General features: G+C 42.6%; 1 protein-coding gene across 2 annotated transcripts in view; it reads left to right on the top strand.

The window, feature by feature from the left end:
• The first annotated feature begins 394 nt into the window (after positions 1 to 394).
• LOC148028268 (guanine nucleotide-binding protein subunit gamma 2-like) overlaps positions 395 to 25,345 on the top strand; it is a 52,084-nt gene continuing 27,133 nt past the window's right edge. Inside the window, exon 1 of one of the 2 annotated variants that reach the window (XM_087690059.1) lies at positions 395 to 770. In XM_087690059.1, coding sequence (XP_087546185.1) covers positions 669 to 770 — 102 coding nt within the window. In that variant the 5' untranslated portion in view covers positions 395 to 668. The remainder of the gene's footprint in view (positions 771 to 25,345) is intronic. The other variant, XM_087690058.1, reaches the window with a different exon arrangement.

The raw sequence follows: 25,345 nt of genomic DNA on the forward strand, positions 1-25,345 counted from the left end.
TGGTCCTCATGAAACAGATTTTCAATGTTGAGGTCATTTGGGATGGCTCGCAAAGCTCCTGAGCACTCAATCTCCATGCTCTTTATGCATTTCTATGCTTCCCTCCATAGCCTTCCCTCTACATTCACCTCTCTCCCCTTCTTAGGGGGACATTTGAGAGCCGAAGCTCCTTGGATGCAATCAAACAAAGGGGAAGGCCCCATGTGTCAGTAACATGGGCACTTACTGCTCACGATTGCATTGTGATAAAGGGCAATAAAAGTGCTAGGAAATTAGATGCCATCGTATAGCCTTCGATTTTTGTAGGTGTTTCAGTGTATTCATCTTCTATTCCTTTTGTTGAGCCGGTGAGATTGAAATTTCAACTCGTTCGTTTACATAACCTTCATTTTGTGATACAACAGAAACTTTGTTGGGCGTTCTCCACGAGTCACCCCTGAAAAAAAAGACTCTACCTAGACTCCAAGCCGTTCTTTTTTTTTCTCGCTCAATGTTGACCTTGTCAAAGATACGATCACGATGAAGCTGTGGTTTAGCTGTTGCCGCACCGCACAGACACCATGATAGCCACCACGATCCACATCGGCATCGCCCACCTGCTGTCTTCCTTGTCATCTATCCCTAGACAAGTCTTGGCTTCTTCCTAGTACTTGAGAAGGGAGACGATTATGGCTACTTCCCCTCAGCCCCGCCAAATCCCTGATTTTAGAGGCAAGCACCGCAAGCAGGTCGAATTGAATCGTTTGAACCAGGAAATAAGGCTTCTGCAGGTATTTGCTCTTTTTCATTTTGATTCTATTCCCAACATTTTTGTGTCTGTCTGAGAGTATGTGTGATATAATAATTGTTGCTGCTTTGGTTGGTTTCACTCAGTAAGTGTTCCTAACGATCGGCATCTTTTCTTCTATTTTACTCGTGACTAGCTCTTTTCGATGGGATGTATTGCGCAAAGTTGCTTACAACACAAACGAGGTCTTTCTGGACTATTATAGATGGAAATAAATGGTCTCCCCATGACCATTTCCGTAGTTTAGAAAGAGTTATTGTCTCCCAAGCCCTCATATGGACCTACCATGTTGTTACACCTCGGGGGTACGCGACCATGAACCACCATCTGCTGGGCTGGGACCATGAACTACCATCATGTGGGTTGGTATAGATGTTTTAGTAATACAAGGTTGGGATCGAGGAACCACCATCTGCTGCGGTGATCCCACAATCCTGACCCTCTGTATACTGCATCCTCAATCTCCGCAGAATGTAATGGTTTTAATGTAAGCTATTCTTTTTTTGCCCCCTTGAGATAACACACTCGCATGTGTGCACATGAACGCCCACAAGGGGAGGCTTCTCCTCTCTAGTATTGGCTGAGAGAGTGGGCAAGAACCTTGCTGGCTTTTTGCCTATTCATAGGATAGCTTACAAGCCGCATGAACTACATAGAGCTTGATTGTAGTGGGACCCTCTTCCTTGGTGATTATGGTGGAGGACCAACTGAGCATTCATGTTGGCAAGAGGTGGGACTTGCACAAACAAACCATGTGAATATGGGGTTTCCAACCAAGTGATGCACCCAACAAGACCCGAATCCACAAGCTCATCCTTATGATCCTTGTTAGGTGTCACTCTTGGGATGAAAGAAACCATTATTTTGTTTGCAACAAGTTTGCAAGCAAAATTATGTCTAGTAAAGACCTAAAACTGGACTTAAAGGTCTCGAGTATAGTTCAAACCTAAGCATGGGTCAAATCTTACCTAAGCATGGTTTGCAAGATGAATCATTTCCAATTGTAATCAATATGTGATGTAGAGTTGTGCAATCCACCTCATCAGTAAGGATCAATGATAAATGGTTGGGGGCGATGCTATTTTCCTATATGGTTTTATGTGGTTGTAACATAATGGGCGTGGTTGTAGCATAATGTATGTGGCAAATGGTATAGTGGGCATCGGAGCAAGCAAGCGTGTGGGACTAGAAAAGAGTTTCTTGTGGATGGTAGCCAACTAGAATGAGCGGTTGAAGTGAAAGAATCACAATTGCTAAACATTGAGAAAAATGAACCATGAAAGAGAGAATATGAGAACTCAAACAATGTTTGAACATGCAATGGAATTCTTAACACAATACAAGAGATGCATTGTACAAACCACACAAGTGAATGGCAAGTGTGGTGAGTAGTAGTATCTCTAGACTCCCTCTCTCCAATTGAAAGTGATATGAAGTAACAAGAATGGAGGGTTGGAGCATGTGTAGAGGCACCCAATACAAAGCCGAACAAAGAGCTTAACACCAATGAAATGTACACCACTAACATCCTCTCTTAGATCATGGGTGGTCGTACAATAAAATATACAAATATGGGGAATAACAAGCCCCTAGGAATCATCACCATGCTACATACCACAACAATTATCTGCCAAAAACATATACCAACATAGTATATACAACAATGATAAGCGATGCTTGATAAAGACACTTGAAATACTCGAATGCACCACTGGAAATACTCCAAGACTTTAGCTTTGGGATGTGACTCACAATCCAAAAGACATCTAAAGAAGAAGCACCAAGTTTTTGTCTCCTCCATGGTAGTCTCAAGGAGGTTGTAACTCCAGCTTGGGAGGGGAAGTCTCCGTGTTGGTTTGAAAGCATGAAGCTCAACCAAAGAAGAACAACTGATATGGAAGTGCCTAATGATCCAAGTCTTTGCTTCAGTAGGCCTCTGCAAAGTATTAAGCATAAGTAATACATGAGACCATAGGACACATAGTTCTACTTCAATGAAGATGCTTTAGGTGCTTTAGTGTTAAATTAAGAGCTCTCACTACCAAAGAGTACACAAGCTAAAGATATAGAATAGTAAAAGTAGAAATGTGTAGTAGAAAAGTGAATACAAGTGAGATGCTACACCTCATGATCCTTTGGACGAGAGGGTCTTGTGGAAAAGTGGGCTTGGCTGTTTGTTGTTGCACAGTAAATATAGATGGCAACACAGGAGCAGTAGAGGGCACATTCTCTCTATTCTCAAGGGAGGCAAGGAGCGTTTTGTCGTACGACAAAGCATAGATTGATAAGAGAACTCTGTAGGGTTAGGATAACTTAGAGACAATGAACATAGAAGAAGAACAAAGAATAATGAATAAATACAATGCTCATGCAGTAAACACACTATGTAGGGTAAATACAAAACCTTGAACTCTAAGGGCAGCACTTGAGAGGAGAGAAGATATTGGGTGGTAGTAGAAAGCTGCAAACGCACCCTTTTGGATGTGATCATAGTGGCTGTTTGCATCAATTGGAGTTGGCGGGCTGATTAGGGCGGTAGGAAACAACATCAATTGCAGGCTTGAAAACAGCTCTGAAATGAAGTAGGTATGATGGTGACATCTGCCAAGGGGCACCTCAGGATGGAGAAGGGCTGGCTGCATTATGCAGTAAAGTATCTGCCTAGAAGGGTTGTAGACAATAGTATAGAATGGGCATGAGTTGATGGAGAGGTTGGAAATGAGAATAGGTTGAGTGGTGGGCAGCCTATCTATCCATAGTGAGTGGATTCTCTCAAATTCGGGTTTGGCTTACAGGACACAAATACTCTCAAGGAATGCATTTCTTTTTAATGGAAGTTTGGTAATTTACATGTTTTGGGGTTGTAATAAAGAGCTAATTAGTTTATAATGCATTTTTAAGCTCAACACCACCTCTTGGACTCAAAATTGGAACCGGGAAGGGACTACAAACAAACCTCAAGCCCATAATTATTGCAAGGCATCCCACCCCAAAGTAGCGAGGGCATTGAGCTAAGGGTGTTTGTTGGTGCCTAATAACCTATGAAGACTACAAAGGTGATAGTTATCTTACCAAGGGATCCCAAGGGCTCACCTTAGTGAGGCCAAGGCATTGGAAAAAGGGTGCACATTGGTTGCTTGATGGCTTACCAAGACCTACAAATGTGGATGGAACCAATTTGTTTGTTTGTTTTAGTGTTTTCATCCTATCTAGCATCTATGCCCCAAAGGGGGAAATGAAAGGGATGGTAAGATCCAACACACCACAGACAAACAAGCTATTTCGACCACCCGTTGGTGTTGGTGAAGAAGAAAGTATGGAGAATATGTGGGTAATGTAGCCATAATTACTGTCTGCCATGGGAGATTTCGCGACATGGTGGATTGAGAGTCGACCACTCTCTAATCAAAAGGGGATTAATGTGCATAGATGCGTCTTTACAAGAATGGAATATCAATGCATAGGGTAATGCAAAGGGCAATGCAATAGGTCATGCTCAAGCAAAATGCAGTAGAATAGTGTCACTTGGACAGGGCCCTCGCAGGGAAATTGTTCACTTGCCCTAGTGCTCTTTTACAATCATAATGAGCGTGATGGTACAGATAATGATAGAAAGTACAATAATAGTGCCTTTGAAGCAAAACACCAAGAGTAGAAGATTGCCCCCTTTCACCACCGAATGGTGGAAGAAGTAAGCATCCCCTCTCTCTCCAGGATGTTGATGTTGATGGGGAAAAGGAGCACTCAAAGAAGAGTGAGATACATGTCTAGCTGAAGATGTGTGAAATGAATGCATAGTTTCGAGAAACATCATTTCCATCTTGTCGAAACGGAAGGGCCTTTTTGGGCTAGTTTGGTATGTTGGAAATGGTGTCTTGGGTAGTATAGGTCATGCAAGGTAAAACTATCAGAAGTGGGTGCAGTGATGGAAGCATAGAAGACTATTGCAATGGATTGCACAACATGAGAGAAAAGAGAAAACATAAGAAAACAAAAGAAGATTGCAAAGGGAGAAATTAGAGATATGCTTGGGAAATGGAATCCATATATCAAACACAAGATAATTGTGTACAACAATAAGTCAATGGTTGCATGGGCATTGGCACTGGCTCCCTCTCTTCAACAGGGCTTGCATTAGAATCTACGAGTGATGAAAAAATAGAGACTGAGGAGGAGGGAGCCAAATGTGTAGGCATTGAATAATGCCATCAATGCATGAGGTTGGCCAGCAATAAATGCAAATTGGTCAGTCATAGATGCAAAAATCACCATAATAATAACTTGAAAATGTCTAAAATAACTATAATGGCAAGTCCACTAAACCCCGTGCTGCCCAGACTTGCTCATGTGCCTAGACTCACTCATGAGCTGACTAGATTGTTAACACCCTCTCTCATATCATGGGTGATGTGGTAGAATACAATGATACAATGACAATGACTCATCATAGTCTGTACAACAAAGATCACCAGAATAGGACGATGGATATCCAAGGAGTGGGTGATCAAGCAACCACCAAGGTGCCTTGGAGAGAATTTGATATCGATGTTGATTGTACTAGAACTTGAAAATAGAGAAGAGTCAGCAATTCTTTGTGTTTATTACAATGTCTTGCAGTAGCATAAATGACCATTATGTCAAAAAACTCCTTTGAGCATATGGGATCATGGATGCTACACCTTTAGCTAGACTATCAAAGTGTCCCCTCATGTGAGCTTGGACGAGAAGCCAATCTCAGGCTCTGTATAGAAATAGCCCATCATGAACGTGGAGGTTGTCCTAGCTCTAGGATTTCAAAAACTTGCCAAACTTCAATCAATGTGTCAGAAAAGTCCCTCTCAGGCTCTTGTGCACTTGTATACCTATATAGATGAGGCTCACCAACCCCACTGCACCATCCTCTCACACTCTTGCTTTGGCATTGAAAGAGTCACAAGGGATGTTTACATCATGTGTACTAGAAAGCAGTAGAAGGAGGGGCAGGCAAGCCCTTCCCTTGATTTGAAGATGACTCCTGCGCCTTAGCCTTGGCGATCCAAGTCGGAGTCAGAGAAGGACAACTTGTTGGAGGAGTCCGTATCGTGCTTCTTCTTCTTCTTCTCCATCTTCTTCCTTGAAGTTGCTAACTCCTTATAATCCTTGCGCAAATGCCCCTTCTTACCATAGTGATAGCATTGGGCCTTTGACTTTTTCTTGTCATCCCTCTCATAAGTTGCAAATGCCTCATTGGAGCCACCATACTAAGATGGAAGCATCCCTTGTAACCGCAAAGTTGCCTCATGCTCAAGTAGGATCGAGGATATATGGGTAAAGCTTACTAGCACTGAGGATTTCTAGGCTTGCAAAGCATTGGCTACTCTATCACACTTCGGAGAGAGTTTATAGAGCACAATCCCCACAAGATGTGCCTCTGGAAGGGTGGATTGTATGTGATGAAGCTGATCATGTATATGTGTAACTTGAAGTAAGAATGAGTAGATAATACCTTTAGGCTCAAACTTCATTTGTTGGAGCTGTCCATAGAGGGTAACTGCACTCAAGGTTGAGGGTGCTTCATACAACCATTGAAGCTTTTCCCAAACTGTTAAAGCTGTCTTGCAGGAGGTGACCCTTGAGAAGAACCTCTTTAGTGATACATAGAGCAGAATATGCACAAGCATCATCGGAATCCCATTTAAACTTAACTTTCTCATGGTTTTCTTGGCCCCAATCATCTTGAAGAGGAGTAGGAGGTTGGGATGCTCAATATCTCCAGATACCATGTACCATAATCACTTCTGCATAAACTATGCTTTTAGAACAGCACTCCATGTTAAGTAATCAAGGTGGTGGACGTTGTCATCAGTAAACAATAGGGAGGAGCCATTTGGAGAGGATAGGAAGAGAAGATAAAGAATAGAGAGGAGAGTACAGCCAAACACAACATAGATTGCACGGTTGATGCGTTCACATGCAATGACAAGAGGGGCTGATCAGAAAATGACAGCAAAATCTGAGATAATCGGGTGAAAATAGTTAGAAAATGCTACTAGAAGACTGAAATACCTGTCACCCAACCTCCACAAGCATTAAATCCAGAAAATGCAGCAGCTGCAGGCAGCAGATCGAACCGTAGACAAAGAAGACATTAAATGTAGTTGTGAACATTAAATTAATGCAGAAAATAAAAAATGCAGGCATCTGAGATAAAACACAGTCTTCAGGGGCAGAAATCAGGTCGATTTGCAGCCAAGACAGGTTGTATGGATTGCAGCAGCAGAAGTGGGTGAGGGCAGAGTGCCCACAGTAGAAAGCAGCACTTGGAGCTTGAGCACGTATTGAGCTAAAAATGCATTAGCCTGACTTAAACATCCCCAAAACACGCTTAATTAATGAAGAAAACCTCTTGACCAATTTAAAGATCAGCCGAGGACAACAACTGAAATGTTTATGCAATTGGCAAATGATTCTAAGTGCATGTACGTTTTGAACCCATTAAAGGAGGTAGTAAAGGCAAGAAGAGGAAATCGTCTTTAAGAGCTTTGGGACAGTAAGATGCACCAAAGGAAGAGCCAATGCAGTAGCATGATGTTCCAAATGTGGGTAGGGAGCATTAGCAAATAATGCATATGCAAGGCTAACTTGGAAGTGCCAATCCAATGCTTTTTGGATAGTAGGGCATGCATGCAATGATGGGGCAGCCATGATACTTTGGTGGTGGCACTAGGTTCCATGCAATGGTGGGCTTGGGGCCGCATACAGGGATGTATGGCATGACTCCTTATGGTATGCAGCAACCAATGCGTGATATGCAAGGCCTAGTGTATCTGGGTATGTTCGGTTATGTGCATAACCCCATGTATGGCAATAATGGCATGATGTTGGGGCACAAAGTGGGAAGTTTGGTAATGCATATATGCAGTCCATTGTGTTTGGGACTCATGGTATTAATGCTGGTTATGAAAATGCTCCGTATAGTGTTGGTCATGAGGAAAATTCAGCTAGTAATGCTTGCATGAGGAAAAGTGCAGCTAGTAATGTATGCAATGTATCTCCAAGATAGTTGATAATATGCAAATTCACACGCATAGTCATATTGCAATGGTCCAAAGTATGCAAACAAGAATGTTTTCTAATGCATTTGGTGCTCCTAGCATGTTAGGTACACATGAGAGGCTAGTTAATTGGATACAATGTTGCATATTAGTTAAGTTGGAATTGCAACAATGTGAAAGTATAAAGCATCGCAATGCTTAAGGGAAAGAAAGGTCTATAATATAGTGGAGGTTTCGAGGCAAGTAAAGTTAGAGGTAAAGTTTCCATATGCTTTGTGGTGAAGCTTCAACATTGTTTCACCAATAGATGCAAAGTGGATGGAAGAGGATGACTTGGTAGACCATCCTTAGTTGTTGCAACTCTACCTAGATGCCTTTCAGTCAACCGACTTTTGTTCGAGCTTAGTCAGGTTCAGTAGAGGTGGGGTTGGAGTTTTGCTTGATGCGCAAGAAGGTAGCACTTCCACTCGACAATTGTGGACAGCTCTCATATGTAGTGGATCTTGGATGTATTCAACATGTATTCAAGGTATTGTGCTAACAGTATGTCTGCCATGGGGTCACTACTTAGTTGGGCATGAGTATTTGCCTCAGTTTTGAGTTCAAATTCTGATAACTTTTAGCTCAATTTTGATCAGTTGGAGAACCTTTTATGGTCACTTTTGGGATTAGTTTTGCATCAGTTTTTGCATTGATTACTGGTCAGTTCCTGCAATCAGTTTGTGATTAGTTTGAGGTCACATTTGTAGCATTTTGTGATCAGTTCTTAGGTCAGCAAGTGATTAGTTCTTAGGTCAGTAAGTGATCGGTTTATGATTAGATCATGCTTAGTTTTCAAGGGTTTACAGTTGGTTCCATGGACAACAGCATGTTAGTAAATGCCATTGACAATTTCAGCCATGGTTTATGCTAAGAATATGCTTTATTATGGTTATGAAGTGAGAACAATTGAGAAACATGAGTTATGGATGTATCCAATGGGTTTCTAGCAATGGTTTTGGACTAATTTTCAGTTTTATGTTATGCATATGCTAGCTGGAAAATTTTCAGTAGGTTTGGGACATATGAATGGTTGGATAATAGTAGCCAGTGTTGTGACAGTGATGCATTATGGAAATTTCAATGCAATATGCTTTTCCTTTGGCACAATGTAGTGCAATCGAGGGCAATTGTAGGGATTTCAAGGGGGAGGTTTGTCACGGGGATGTAAAATTTTAAAATGCTTTAATCTTGTCGATAACATGTTATTAATCAAATGTGCAAGGTTGTTTAGCTTATGTGATCCACATGGCAGTTATTTCAAGGTAAGAGGCCAAGGACCTTGAGGATGGAGTGGGTATCAAAGGTAAAAGTTGTAATAAGTTATGCTTGATAGGTACTAGGTGGTACTTGGTGTCAGATTTGGGCCTAGACTAATTTATTGGCCACTAATGTTAGTAATGACATTAAAGACTAGGCATTAATTAATTAATACCAGTCTAAGGGTCAATAACTACTCAAGGATACTTGGAAGACAAATTGGCCTAGCCAATGTAATTATTGGCTGGTGAAATAAATTTTTAAAGCACTAGAATAATTATTAAATTAATTTTTAAAATTAATATTTTGAAAATTAATTCAATAAGTTAGATAATGCTGAAAGTGGGATTAGAAGATTGCCACTTGATAAGACTTGTCCATGTAAGTGGAAAAAAAGTATTTAGGGGTTGGTGGAAGTTTATTCCACCCGTTATGAGAGAGAAGGAGGCTGTTAGAGAGCAAGTAGAGGCAGTTGATGTGATTTACAGCCACCAAGGATCAGTCCTATAGCATGTGACAGTAGTTTGGAGCCCTCCAAGAGCGGGTGACAGTAGTCCAAGGTCCTTCTAGTACAGATGATAGCATATAGGATAGGGCAATAGTTTGTCTGGTGGCCCTAAGCTGTAGGTGACAGCTGCTATGGTTGCTTAAGCTAGGCATAACAATTTTTTAGTGTTTCTCGCGATGAAATTTTAAAATTTCTCTCTACAACATTCTCTCTCATTCCCAGCCATCTCTCAAGTTATGTCAGCATTTTCAAGTAGTTTGCGCTATCAGAGAAAGAGATTTCAGTCAATCTATGCTGTAAACTCTACTTTACAGTAGAAATTAAGGTCTTGATAACTGCCTCGAATGCATACTTAGAATTGAGGGCCTAGGACTTGAATTCAAGAAGCTGAAATTAAGGAATTTCAGGGAGATTCAAGATGCTAGTAAGCCAATATCAAAGTTTGGGCTGAATTTGTCTTTCAAGGAGTAAGCTAAAGGCCAATCTCGGAGCAAACCAAGGGGTAAATTGGTTTGGAGGCTTGTTGGTTAGTTTTGACAGCAAGAGGTACTTGGATTAGTAGAGGAGATTAGAGGATCTCAGTTGTACTTCTTCCATTTGCAATATAAGATTAATAAATACCGCAAGGGGCACCAGTTTTGGGACCAATAAGATGTTCAATGTCTAATATTAAAGTGGTAAAGTGTGCATTTTCAGTTTATGTGAATTTTAGTATCATGAGGATATGTATTTTTGAAACCTCACTTAACACATGGATTAATTTTTAACCACATGGTTAAGTAAATGTTGTACATGTAAGGTGTAACTGGGGTTAGAGTAAATTTACAAGCTTGGGACTCGAGAAAATCATGGGATATCAAAGGCAAAAGTTATTATAAGCTATGCTGCACATGTACTTGATGGTATTTGGTACTAGTTATTGGTCTAGGTCATTCATTTGACCATAAGTGTCAGTTGGTGACACTAGAGAAGTGGCGTTTGATGGTACCTAATGCCAATCTGATGGTCAAAGATAACACAGAGACACTCGGGAATGGAAGTTGTCTAGCCAATTTAAAAATTATCTAGCCAGATTATTTTTTAGGGCACTAAAATAATTATTAGATTAATTTTCAATATTTAATTGCCATGAGGAGATGTATTTTTGAAACCTCACTTAGCATATGGATTAATTTTTAATCACATGGTTAAGTAAATGTTGCACATGTAAGGTGTAACTGGGGTTAGAGTAAATTTACAAGCTTGGGACCCGAGAAAGTCATGGGATGTCAAAGACAAAAGTTGTTGTAAGTTATGCTGCATATGTACTTGGTGGTATTTAGTGCTAGTTGTTGGTCTAGGTCATTCATTTGGCCATAGAAGTGGTGTTTGATGGTACCTATGTTAGCCTGCTCTTTATCATTCTCAGTCTGTCATCTCCTGGTTGTGAGCTCCTGTCAGAGTCTGACAGGAGACAGAGGAGCTCTGTCAGTTCATTTTGTGGCTGTCCTGGTTACCCAGCAGCCTGTGGGTGTCATACAGCCCAAACTGGGCTGTTTTTTGTGCAGTCTGCCCATTTTCTGGGCAGTCGGCCAGATCTGGCCAAAGTCGGAGATCTGGCCAAAGTCGGCCAGATCTGGCTGGTCGGCCAAATCTGGCCAGGTCGGCCAGATTTGGCAGGTCGGTCAGTTTTCTGGCCTAGGGGCTATATACAGCAGCCCCCCCCAGTCATTCCTGTATTATGCTCTGCAGGTTCAGCACTGTCTCCGACATCTCCGTCTCTGGCATTGGTGCTGCCACTGCTTCCAGTCTGTCCTGGTCCCCTCACTGACGCTCCGGGCTGCGTGCAGGGACTGCTCTGTCCATTTTAGTGTATTCAGCATTCATCTCAGTCAGTGCAGACTTTCTTCCTTCATTCTCTGCTTTCTCTCTCCTCTCCTTTGTGTTCGTGTTCTTCCGTTGCGGACTCTCACATGGTATCATCGCCTGATTGAGAGCACGGAGGACATACCCTCAGGAGTGAGATACCTACTTGCTGCTGCAAACTGATCAACAACTGCCAGGCGACTTCTACAGGAGGCCTTTCAGCCTGCGTTTTGCTGCCCACACTGTCTGCAGAGACTGCCACGTCATCCAGCAACGCAGAAATCCTGCGTTTTCCATCCGGCTGTCCCTCCTGCTACTGGGCGACCTCCCTACAGGCTGCGTTTTGCTGTCCTGCTGGTCGTTTTCACTCCAGGCGACATATTCCTGCTGGCGCCTTCTTTCCTGGTGCTGGTGGTCTCCTTCCTAGTGATCGACATCAGTTATCTTTGCGTTTTGCAGATCCAGGTGTTTGTAGGCACTCTCTGCCTGTGTCTTGGTGGTTGGTGACCACATTGCTGGTCCTATTTCGACAGCGGCACAACTTTCTTTGGTATTTTGCAGATTGGAAGATGTCTTACCAGTTTTCAGGCTTTGAAGACTCAGAGGATGAACTTCTTTCTCATCATTCCTCTGAGCGGAGGCGGGATTATCGTGAAGTTCGACATCGGGAAGAACCTCCTCGCACTTGTCCTTCTTCAGTCCATGCATCTCAGAGGGTTCCATCTACCGCGAAGGTTTCTTCAGTGAAGACTGCTTTAGATGTGCGGATGCCTTCCTTGATTCCCTCTATTCAGGTGCCGATTGTCCCTTCCTTTTCGAAGGAAGATAAGTTGGATGGTTCCAACTACTCCCTATGGTCATGCAAGGTGGCCTGCATCCTCGATACCTTTGACCTTTGGGAGCTTGTTTCTTCACCCATCGACCGTCCCCCTGCGGATTCGTCCGATGGCACCTCTATGGACCGTGCAACCTTATGGGATAGGCTCAACTCTCGAGCCCGTTCCTTTCTTTTTATGAGTCTCCATGATTCTGTTCTTGTACATGTTCACAGGTTACAGACCGCGGCAGAAGTGTGGAAGAAGCTTGCGTCTTTGTATCAGCACAAGACATTTGCCCACAAGATTTCCTTGGAGAAGAAGTTGCGGATTCTCAGTCGTGATGGTTCTCCTTCTATGAAGGAGCACATCACGAAGATGGAGGATATGCGAGGCGAGCTAGCCTCTCTTAGTCGTCTGATATCGTCTGAGGATATGGCGATGATTCTATTGACTCAGCTGCCATCACCCCGCTATGATGTCTTCTACACCAGCCTCATCACTTCGAGGATCCGTGAGACACTCCTATGGGAGGAACTTTCCCCGCTTGTCTTGGAGCATGACGAGCGACTCAAAGAGGTGGGAGCCAGTGGCTCCACCAAGGCATTTACGGCCGGCACAGGAGGCGGCAAGAAGAAGAAACAAAAGAAGGAGAAGGCCAAGGACAAGAAGGAGGAGGACAAGAAGGATGCGAAGGAGAAGAAGCCCAAGTGTCCCCATTGTGGGAAGGACACTCATCCCGAGAAGAAGTGTTGGCAGAAGTATTCCCATTTGAAGCCTAAGGAGAAGGACTCGAAGGCGGCCCCAGCCACAACAGAATCTGCGTTTGTGCATGTCTTTGTTGAGGAGGACACTGCCCTAGCTTCTACCACACAGGAGAAGCCTTGGCTCATCGACAGTGGAGCATCTTCACATATGACCTTCCGTTAGGATTGGCTTTAGGATCTTCGTTCCAGAGGGGGTACAGTCACCATTGGTGACAATTCTACAGTTCCTGTTCGAGGCGTGGGGACTTTACCTATGTTTTCTGACAGGCGGTCTTCCTCCGCCAAAGTTCTCTATGTCCCTGATTTGGGTTTTAACCTCTTATCTGTGCATGGCCTTACTCAGTTAGGTACCCGAGTCATTTTTACACAGGATGCAGTCACAGTGGAGGATGCTTCTACAGGTGATGCTATTTGGACAGGTACACAGGAGGGTGGGCTTTACACGCTCACAGCCTTGGCTGCGCGGACTTCCCATGAGCTTGGGCTGCTTTGGCATGCTCGGTATGGTCATTTGAACCTCGATTCTCTTCGCCGGGCTGTTAGGAGGAAGATGGTGGAGGGACTTCCTGATTTCCCTCCTCTTCACACTTTGTGCCCTAGCTGCTTGAGGGGCAAGCAGCATCGGCAGCCTCACCCGCAGGTTGCTTCTAGAAGGGCTCCTTCTCCGCTTGAGTTGGTTCACACTGACCTTTGCAGACCTATGGGCACGGCCTGCCTCGGGAAGGCCAGGTATTTGATGCTGATTGTGGACGACTTTAGTCGTTATGTGTGGCCTTATTTCTTGGAGTACAAGAGTGAGGCGTACTCCCGTTTCTATGAGTGGCAGGTGTTTGTGGAGACCCAAACAACTTGCAAGGTTCGTGGCGTTCGAGCTGATCACGGTGGCGAGTTCACTTCTCACCTTTTCTCTCAGTTTTGCAGGGATCATGGTATTCGGGTGGAGTATTCCCATCCGAACACACCATCAGAGAATGGTGTGGTGGAGCGTGCGAATCGGACCATGATTGAGATGGCCCTATCTATGCTGGCGATCTATGCTGGAGCATAGGAGTCTTCCTCATTTCCTTTGGGGTGAGGCGGTGGCTACGGCGGTGCATATTCGCAACCGCTCTCCGACTTCGGCATTACAGGACATGACTCCTTATGAGGCTTTCTTTGGCAAGAAGCCTTCCGTATCCTATTTTCGTATCTTTGGGTGCGATGCTTTTGTTCATGTGGACAAGAAGAAGAGGAAGACGAAGTTCGACTCTAAGTCGAGAAAGCTTATCTTCGTTGGTTATAGCACGACCATGAAGGGATATTGGCTCTACGACCCGGCGACGCAGAAGGTTAAGGTGAGCAGGGATGTGATCTTTGATGAGGCTTCGGCCTCTGAGGATCCGATTGATGGTTCCATTACAGATGTTTCTTCGTCATCGACGGACCCCCCCCCCCCCCCCCCCCCACCTTCTCTCCCTTCACTTCCTTCGAGGATACCCCTTAGCATCTCCCCTATTCCTCCTCCTTCGACTTCCCTTTCCCCTTTGGTGGATGTGACTCCGTCTTCTACGAGCTCTTCCACCACCACTTCGGGATCTTCACGGGATACACAGCCTTCTTATGATGCGGAGGATCTACCTTCACTCGGTGAGGGGGCGTCCCTCTCCGATTTGGGTGCTTTGCAGGTTCCGGAGACCCCCCGGTCTCCCTCACAGCAGCAGGAGTCTCTCAGGATTCCTTTATGGTATCGCCGGCTCATGCAGGATTCAGGTGTTACTCACTTTCCTGCTTCTTCTACAGGTCCACGTTGATCAACACGTTTACAGGCCCAGCAAGATAGTTCACTATGTGCGAACTATGCTCTTATGTCACAGATTCTTCAGGATTCCGAGCCTTCCACAGTGGAGGAGGCTCTTGCACAGGATATTTGGAGACAGGCTATGCAGGCTGAGCTCGATTCCATCGAGCGAAACCATACGTGGGAGCTTGTTCCGCGTCCCTCGAAACGGAAGGTGATAGGTGTGAAATGGGTCTTTAAGACTAAGTATCTTGCAGATGGCTCCTTGGACAAGCATAAGGCTAGGCTTGTTGCCAAGGGTTTTGCACAGCGTGCAGGCTTGGACTACTTCGAGACTTTTGCTCCTACAGCCAGGATGTCCACCATTCGAGTTCTTTTGGCTCTTGTTGCTCACCACCGTTGGCCTGTCTATCAGATGGACATCAAGTCTGCTTTTCTGAATGGCGTTCTTGAGGAGGAGATTTATGTTTCACAGCCTCCTGGTTTTCTTGTGTAGGGGAAGGAGGATCATGTCTACAGGCTGCGGAAGGCTCTTTATGGCCTAAAGCAAGCTCTTCGTGCTTGGTACCAGCGGATTGACCGCTTCTTTCTACAGAGTGGCTTTGCGCGCTCCGCTTATGATCCCAACCTCTACTTACGAGTTGTGGATTCTCTTTCAGTGTTCCTTATCTTGTATGTGGATGATCTTATCATTATAGGGAGCGACACTCAGCAGGTGGAGCATACACGGTCCATTCTTCAGCAGGAGTTTGACATGACGGATCTAGGGATCCTTCACTTCTTTCTAGGCCTGGAGATCTATCAGATGGCACAGGGCATTTTTATCTCGCAGCATAGGTACATCTTCGAGCTTCTTTCGGACTTTGATATGGCTAAGTGTCGGCCTATCTCATGCCCCATGGACCCCGAGTCCAAGCTTTTGACAGCTGGAGTTCCTCTTACCGATCCCACCCGTTACAGGTGCCTTGTTGGCTCTCTTATCTGGCTGCTTCACACTCGGCAGGATATCTCTTTTGTGGTGGCTTTATTGTCTTCTTTTATGCAGACTCCTACCTAGGATCACTGGTAGGCGGCTTTGTGGGTTCTTCGCTATTTACAGGGGACTCGATCCTTCGGGATCATGTATGGAGATGGGATTACTCTGTGGATGGAGTGATTCTGATTGGGTAGGTGATGTGGATTCGAGACGATCCACTACAGGTTATGCTTTCACCCTTGGATCTGGTGCTGTCTCTTGGAGCAGCAAGAAGCAGCCTACTGTGGCACTTTCTTCTACAGAGGCTGAGTATCGGGCCCTATGTTCGACCGCTATGGAGGCAGTTTGGCTCCGTCGCTTACTCGCGGAGATTGGCTTTTCCCAGACCGGACCTACAGAGCTGCGCGTGGATAACCAAAGTGCTCTTGCTCTGGCCAAGAACCCGGTGTTTCATGCTCGCACGAAGCACATTGAGGTTCAGTATCACTATGTTCGAGAGCAGATCGTGGATTCGGAGCTGGTGGTGGTCTATTGTCCTATGGCGGACAATGCAGCTGATCTCTTTACGAAGCCTTTGCCTCAGGCTTCTTTGCTTCATCACCTGCGGTTCTTGGGTCTTCAGACTCTCCCAGGAGTTGAGAGGGGGTGTTAGCCTGCTCTTTATCATTCTCAGTCTGTCATCTCCTGGTTGTGAGCTCCTGTCACAGTCTGACAGGAGACAGAGCTCTGTCAGTTCATTTTGTGGCTGTCCTGGTTACCCAGCAGCCTGTGGGTGTCATACAGCCCAAACTGGGCTGTTTTTTGTGCAGTCTGCCCATTTTCTGGGCAGTCGGCCAGATCTGGCTGGTCGGCCAAATCTGGCCAGGTCGGCCAGTTTTCTGGCCTGGGGGCTATATATAGCAGCCCCCCCAGTCATTCCTGTATTATGCTCTGCAGGTTCAGCACTGTCTCCGACATCTCCGTCTCCGGCATTGGTGCTGCCACTGCTTCCAGTCTGTCCTGGTCCCCTCACTGACGCTCCGGGCTGCGTGCAGGGACTGCTCTATCCATTTCAGTGTATTCAGCATTCATCTCAGTCAGTGCAGACTTTCTTCCTTCATTCTCTGCTCTCTCTCTCCTCTCCTCTGTGTTCGTGTTCTTCTTCCGTTGCGCACTCTCACAACCTAATGCCAATCTGATTGTCAAAAATGGCGCAGAGATACTCGGGAATGGAAGCTGCCTAGTCAATTTAAAAATTGGTCAGTCAGATTATTTTTTAGGACACTAAAATAATTATTAGATTAATTTTCAGTATTTAACTGTCATGAGGACATGTATTTTTGAAACCTCAACTTAATTTGTGGATTAATTTTTAATTACATGGCTAAGTAAATTTTGCACATGTAAGGTGTAACTGGGTTTAGAGTAAATTTACAAGCTTGGGACCGGAGAAAGTCACGGGATGTCAAAGGCAAAAGTTGTTGTAAGTTATGCTGCATATGTACTTGGTGGTATTTGATGCTAGTTGTTGGTCTAGGTCATTCATTTGGCCATAAGTGTCAGTTGGTAACACTAGAGAAGTGGCGTTTAATGGCACCTAATGCCAATCTGATAGTCAAAGATGACGCAGAGACACTTGGGAATGGAAGTTGCCTAGCCAATTTAAAAATTGGCTAGTCAAATGATTTTTAAGGGCATTGAAATAATTATTAGATTAATTTTTAGTGTTTAATTATCATGAGGACATGTATTTTTGAAACCTCACTTAATCATGTGGTTAAAAAATAATCCACATGTTAAGTGAGGTTTCAAAAATACATATCCTCATGACATTAAGCTTGTTGTAATTAGTGCTTAATTAGGTTATTTACCAACGTATTCAAAAAGGAAGGTTGGTTTCACTAGCAACCCATCTACGTCATCTCAACCAAGCTCGGTGTCAGGTTCGCACAACCCCTTTGAGTCATATGAATCAAAAACCTCTCTTGTTTTTGCTTTTGGTGTGTGGGATTTAGATGATTTTTAGTATGTAAACTTCATTAGAGAGGGCTCTTGAAGTAGTCATCCTTCATTAGGTATATTGGAACTAGCGTTTCTCCTCGTATAGGGTGGTACTAACTTGATTTAACACTAATTATAGCAAGTATAAAGTTCGCATAAACTGAAAATGCAAATTTACCACTTAATCTTGGACATTGGAGAGCTTGTTGGACCCAAAACTTGATGCCCCTTGCGATATTTTTAAAACTTGTATTGCAAATGGATGGAGTACAATTGAGATTCTTCAACCTCCACCACTAATCCAAGTGCCTCTTGCTGTTATAAATGACCAGCAAGTTTTCAAATCAATTTGCCCCTTGATTTGCTAGGGGATTGATCTTCACCCGTCCTCCTTGGGAAATAAATTAGCCCCAAATTTAATCCTGACTGGCGAGCCTCTTCAATCCTTTTGAAATACATTGATTTCAGCTCTAAAAATTCAAGTCTAGAGCCTTCAAATGTGGGCATGTTTCTCGAAGTGATTGTCAAATCCTAATTTTTTGATTTACATAGTAGAGATTCATCAAAATATCCACCTTTGATTGCTGGATTGCTGTAAAACTTAGAATAAAGCTGGTAAATAGCTAGAAGAAAAGAGAATGTTGTAGAGAGAGAAAATTCAAAGATTTGTTGTGAGAATTTGTGAAGTTGAGTAGTTGACTTGGTTTTCTAGCTCCAAATGGATTCACCAATAGCAAAGGGAGTATCAGAGGCTGTAATCTTTAGGAGAGAGTGCATCAATCATGATGACCAGCTTCCCCTAGTTAGGAATACGTAGTTGCCTTTACAAAAAATGGTCCAAAAGCAGGCAGCAATAGAACAACCTCTCTTTCCAACAGCTCCAAAATGCAAAAATGAGATTTTCTTCTCCCTTCAGTACCAATTCAGCTCTCCCAAACTTGCATGGGCAAGTTTTGCCAAGTGGTAGACTTCTAAACTAAATTTTTGGTATTATGAAACCAGCCTTCCTTCTTGGAATGGGTGGTATTAACCTAATTTAAGAGTTAATTACAACAATAAATAAATGCACATAAAATGAAATACACACTTTACCATAACATTCTTGGACAGTAGACTCCCTGTTGGCCCCAAAACTGGCGCTCCTTGCGGTATTTCTTTAGCTTTCATTCAATTGGAAGGAGTACAACTTGAGATTCTTCAATCTTCTCCTGCTAACCAATTGCTCTTGCTGTCATAAATGACCAGCAAGCCTTTTGGGTCATTTGTCCCTCGATTCACCGAGGACTTCTTTTCCAATTTGACCCTTGGCTGGCCAAATGCTGCCCCAAAATCAATTCGGGATGGGTTGGCTCCTGAAATCCCTTGATAATATTCAATTATCAGTTGTTCTGATTCCAGTCCCTTGAGCCTTCAATCTCTGGCACGGATCCCAAGGTGGCTGCTAAACCCTAATTTCTGTTGTAAGTTAGGGTTTACTGCAGAAATTACAGATCAACCCACCAAAAATGGCTGAGATCTCCTTCGAATGGCTGAGCATAGGCTGAAGGAGATGAGAGAATGCTGTAGAGAGAGAGAATTCTGAGATTTGTCGCGAGGAACTAATCAAAATCAGCAGTTGCCCTGCTGTACTAGCCCCAAACGGATGCATCAACAACAATAGGAGCATCAGAGACTGTCAGAGACTGTAATCTTCAGGAGAAAGTGCATCAGCAGCAATTGCCAGCTTCCCAAGTTCAAGAATATGCAATCTCCATCATCAAAATGGTCTTCAATGGTTGAGAAATGGTCCCAAAAGCTAGTAGTAACAGTCCAACACCTCTTTCCAACAGCTCCAAAATGAAAAAACGCGATTTCCGTCTCCCTTCAGTCCTATTTAGCCTTTCCCCCCACTTGCATGGGAAAGTTTTGCCAAGTGGCAGCTTTCTTAATCCATTTTCAACAATTTTCAGCCATTTAATTAATTTTCAAAATTAATTAATTTTGAAAATTAATTTAGCTCTTAATCCATGCCCAAAAAATTGACCTTGCCCATCCAAAAATTAATTGGCTAGGCCATTTGCAACCCAAAGTGGTCCCATGCATTAATTCACCCCTGAACAAGCATTAATCCATTAATTAATGCCTAGTCCCTAGTGTCACCACTGACACTTAATGGCCAATTAATGGTCCTAGGGGCAAACTGACACCGAAATTCACCTAGAATCTAACAAGTGTAACTTGTACAACTTTTGCCTTTGACACCCATCTTTTTCACAGGGTCCTTCGGCCTTCAATTGTGAAAAAGTAGCTTGAACCTCACATGTGCATCTTTTAATTGCACATTTGATTAATCCTTTAATCAAATGTCAATTAAACATAAGCAAAGCATCAACTTTTCATTTCCTCGTGATATATTATCTAGCCTATTAAATTAATTTTCAGAATATAAATTTTGAAAATTAATCTAATAATTGTTTCTGTGCCAAGAAAAATAATCTAAACAGCCAACAATTAAATTGGCTAGGTCAATTTGTCACCCAAGTAATCTTGAGCACTCATTAGCTCAAAACTTGCATTAATTAATTAATTAATTAACACCAATTCCTTGGTGTTACGACTCACCATTGATACTAATAGCTAATTAATTGTTCTAGGCCAAGTTTTGACACCCAATACCATCTAGTATTTGTTACATATAACCTATTACAAGTTTTGCCTTTGGCACTAGTTTAGCTTTCCCAAACTTGCATGGGCAAGTTTTGCCAAATGGTAGCCTTATAAAGTGATTTTTTAGCGTTATCCAATCCTTTAATTTAATTTTGAGAATCTATATTTTGAAAATGAATTTAATATTTTGAAAATGAATTTAATAATTATTCCAATGCCCAAAAATATAATCTAACCAACCAACAATTAAATTGGTTAGGCAAATTTATCATCCAAGTGATTTGAGCACTCATTAGCTCGAAATTGGCATTAATTAATTAATTAATGTTAATTCCCTAGTGTTAGCATTAACACTAATGGCTTATTAATTGTTTTAGGCCAAGTTCTGACACTTGGTACCACATAACACCTGTCATGCATAACTTATTATAACTTTTGCCTTTGGAACCAACTAATATCTTGGGGTCTTGGGTCCCACATCATGAAATGATTGATGTGCACCTCACATGTGCAAGTCACATTTGTACATTTGATTAGCTTTTAATCAAATGCTGAGCAAACTAATAAAATTTTATGTCCCTTGACAGACCACCCCCTTGAAATCCTTGCAATCGTTCTTGATTGTACTGCAATGTGCCAAAGGAAAACATAATGCAGTGGAATTTCCCAAAAGGTGTCATAGTAAAGACAACGTTGGCCATTGCTTCTTAACCATACTAATGTCAAGCACTAGTTAAAAATTTCCAGCCAATATAAATAAAACATAAGATTCAAAGACAATCCAAGATTGCTGCCAAGAACCCATAAAGTGCATTTCTTATTAGCATATCTCAACTGTTTTGGCAAAATAACCATAGCAAACCATAAACTGAGCATACACCATGGCTGAATTGTCAATGGCATTCATAAAATACGCTGCTGTCCATAAAACCAGTTGAATACCATTGAAAACTGATGATCATTCATTGGAAACCAACAACCAATAATCAATCTTTGAAAACTGATGCAAATGTATAGTTTCAGAGTTACAGTGAAAACCATACCCAATCTGTATACCAATTGTAGTGACTGGTACATTGAATAGTGACCTCATGGTAGACATATTTATTGTTAGCTTAATACCTTGGATGCTCGCTAAATACATCTGAAATCCACTCTACTTGAGAATTGTCCATCATTGGAGGAGTGGAAGTGCTATCTCTCCCTTGAGCATTAGCCAATGCTCTAGACCCTTGCTTTGTTGAACCTGATTGAGCCCAATCGAGAGTCGGTTCTAATTGAAAAGCCTCGAGGTAAAGTTGCAATAATTGATGATGGTTTGCCAAGTCATCCTCTTTCATCCACTTAGCATCCATTGGTGAATAGTTCAAAAACTTTACTAAATACCTTCTGGAAACTTTACCTTTGATCTTTCTCTCTTTATGTGCCGAAATTTGCTTGGGTACGAAAACCTCATCCAACTCCTCAACCTTGGGCTGAATTTCAGCAGATACATCTTCAGGCATATCACCATGAAAAGGCCTCAATAACCTCACATGAAAGGCATTGTGTATTTGCCAATGTGGAGGTAATTTCAGCCTATAAGCAACATTATCGATCCTCTCCAACATCTAAGAAGGCCCATAGTATCTCATACTCAGCCGTGGATACAATCTCTCTCAACCTTTCATCATTTTCAGCCTCGCCTTTTCAAAATGCAGCAACACATAATCATCGTCCGCAAACTACAAAGCATGTCTATGGCGATTAGCTGCCTTCTTTTGCTTCTTTTAAGACCTTTGAAGAGTATACTTAACCTTTTCATAGGCTGCATCCATGTGTTCTACGTATTGATAAACCTCAAAGATCTTGTTCTTTGTGTGCAAAATAGAGGGGTACTTTCTTGCCACCTTCCACAACCTCAAATGGAACTTTGCTAGTGGAACTATGCACTGTAATATTGCATGCAAACTCTACCAAAGGCAGATATTACTTCCACTATGACTTATGCTCAGATACATAGCATCTCAAGAGATTAAGCATTGTAGGATTTGCCGCTTTTGATCGACGATGGGTTTGTGGATGGAAGGATGAAGAAAAATTAAGTGTGTTACCCATATTTTCAAACAATCCTTTCCAAAACAAACTGGTTATTTGAGGGTCTCGATCATTGATGATTGATTGTGGCATGCCATGATACTTAAAGACATGCTGCAAAAATAAGCATGACGTAAGATCAACCTTTATCTTCTTTCTCATTGGAATGAAATAGGCTTGCTAATTGAACCTACAAATGATGGTCCATATCCCATTATTCCTTGTAGGTGTCCTAGAAACCTCAAAGATAAAGGCAAGGGTTGCAATAAACCTGGCATCTTTTGCCTATCATACTTCACTTTCTGACATATGATGTATGTCCTGACAAACTGTGTCCTAGGAAAGCTCACAAATAAAGTCCATAGCAATGCTTTGCTAATGCCTATCTCGAATAGGCAAGGGTTGCAATAAAACCAGTATCTTTTGTCTATTATACTTCACTTTCTGACATACAATGCATGTCTTGACAAATTGATCAACATCATGTCTCAAAGGAGGCCAATAAAAGAAATGCTTCAGTGCTCTTAACTGTAGCATCAATCCCTTTGTGGCTTGCATAAGGAGGAGCATGATTGTCAGTGATCACTTTAGGTCTCAATTGCTTTGTGACACACATAATTATCCATGTATTATCAGAAAATCATCTCTAAGCACAAAGTGCTTACGCCTCTGGCCGTTGCAAAGTTGGTCATATACATCTACAAATTCTAAATCAATAGTATGTTGATCTTTCATGGCATCCAACTCAATTGATATACCATCATGGATAAAGGTCAATTCCTAGCAAATTAAGGGGCAAATTGATTTGGAGGTTTGTTGGTCATTTATGATAGCAAGACACATTGGGATTAGTGGAGAAGCATGTGTATTTGTGGGTTGGGCTTAACAATTTATCATATGCATTTTTCTAGTGCTTATTATTATGGTTTTTGGCATTTATTGGCTGGCCGATTGCATAACTAGGCCGTTATGATGCTAGATGACCTGATGCATTTTGGGCATTATTTTATGCATATATATTTGTGGGCTTCCTGCTCCTCATAATCATTCACTTGTGAACTTCCACTGCAAGTTTTGTTGGAGAGGGAGAGCCGGTGCTAGTGCCCACACATCCAGTGACTTGTTGTATGTGATTGGTCATTGTCTTGCGTTTGTTATATGGATTCCATTTCCTGAGCATATCTGTGAGTTCTCCATATGCAATGTTCTTATGTTTTCTCTTTTCTCTTGTGTTGTGTAGTCTATTACAGCAGTCTTCTATGCTTCTATCACTACACCCACTTCTGACATGGTACCAGATGTTTGTGTTCGGGCCTTGGGTGCTATTTTTTGCTCTGGACAGTCTGCCCTCATACCTTCCTGCTGCTGATCAGCCTTCTATTGCTTGCTGTCGTCCTGGTGATTTCAATCTTGAGCAAATTGGTCTGTCTTTAGTCACTTGCTGGCTGTGTTTTGTCTATAGCTGGCTGTGTTTTGGTTTTCTGCATTATTTTACTGCTGTATGGGCTGCATTTAATGCTTGGACTGACTACATTCTACATTCAGCTGGCTGCATTTTTCACTTTCTGACCCTTTGTAGGCTGGGTAACAATACTTGCAGGTCGTGTTGGCTGTAATCTTTATCTTCTAGTCGTGTGTAATTAAAGTTTGCCTTGAAAAGTTTATATAAGGCGAGTTGGAAGAACTCTACTTGGGCGAAAGATAGATCATCATGGCTCTAAGGGGGTCTCCCTTTTATAGTCCACTGTTAAACTCAATACAAAGAAAGCAAAAAGAAAATTAAAAAGACGCACGGCAAAGTGGAAAAAGGCGGCCCGACCGAAGAAATAGGAGGAAAAAAGGCCAAGTGCAAGGGCAACCTTAAAAGTTCAAGGCAACCACAAAAGAGGAAAGACACATTTTAAATATAAAAGCGTACTCTAAATCTTTGTAAAAGAGTGCCAAGCTCCCTCCTATGTAATTTGTAAATGTAGATGGGCATGGGTGAAGGAACAATGTAAATAGGAAGGAAATAGGAAAAGAGGACCTGGTCAAAATGGCCGGTCATGTAAAAAAAGGATGGGTGTCCAAAGGGGATTAGGGCTATGTATAAAAATGCAAAAAGTGAATAAAGAAGCTCATTCTTTTGTGTGGCCAAAACTAGCTCTCTTATTCTTTTTCTTCTTGTTCTTGCTTGTTTGAGCTTGTGCTTGAGGGAGTTTGAGGGAGTGAGTGTATGGGGGTGAGGGACCATGGTGGAGAAGCTCTCCATCTTCTCCTCTCTTCTTCTTCTTCTTCTTCTCTTCTCTTCTCTTCTCGTCTTGTGTGCGGCAATGGAGCATAGAGCTTGAGGATCAAGCTTGCTTGAGCTTGCACCTTGGATCGTAGAGCTATTGGAGAGCTTGTGGGAGGAGGCAACTCGATCAAGCATGAATGTAAGCTCACTATATTTGTAGGTGTGAGAGCGTGTATGGCGATGTGAGATGTAACCATTGCACTTGGCTTGAAACACTTGAAACAATAAGCTGTCTGTGGGTCTTGGCAGTCGAGTGAGAAGCTCCTACATTTTGGTTTTGTTGCTAGGACCAACCGATTCAAGCTTTGAGTGCTTGTACACTTTGAATTGAGCATTAAAGTAGGGTTTGCCCCGAACCGGTACTTGAGATAGATAGGAAGCAAGAGAGTTGAAGAGGTATTTGATCTCCTTTGCAAGTAAGTTTTTTTGGTTTTTTGGATATAGGTAAGTAGATTGGATTAGTGTAAGTGGTTGCTTGTGATTTGGATGCATTTAGGTGAGGTAAAAACAAGAAAAATAGAGAAACGCACAGTAGGGTTTCTGTTGTATTAGCAAGCCCA

This window comes from Lygodium microphyllum, chromosome 12 (genome assembly GCF_053477565.2).
Source record: "Lygodium microphyllum isolate KBCC chromosome 12, Lygodium_microphyllum_v1.1.10, whole genome shotgun sequence".
Classification (NCBI taxonomy): Eukaryota; Viridiplantae; Streptophyta; class Polypodiopsida; order Schizaeales; family Lygodiaceae; genus Lygodium; species Lygodium microphyllum.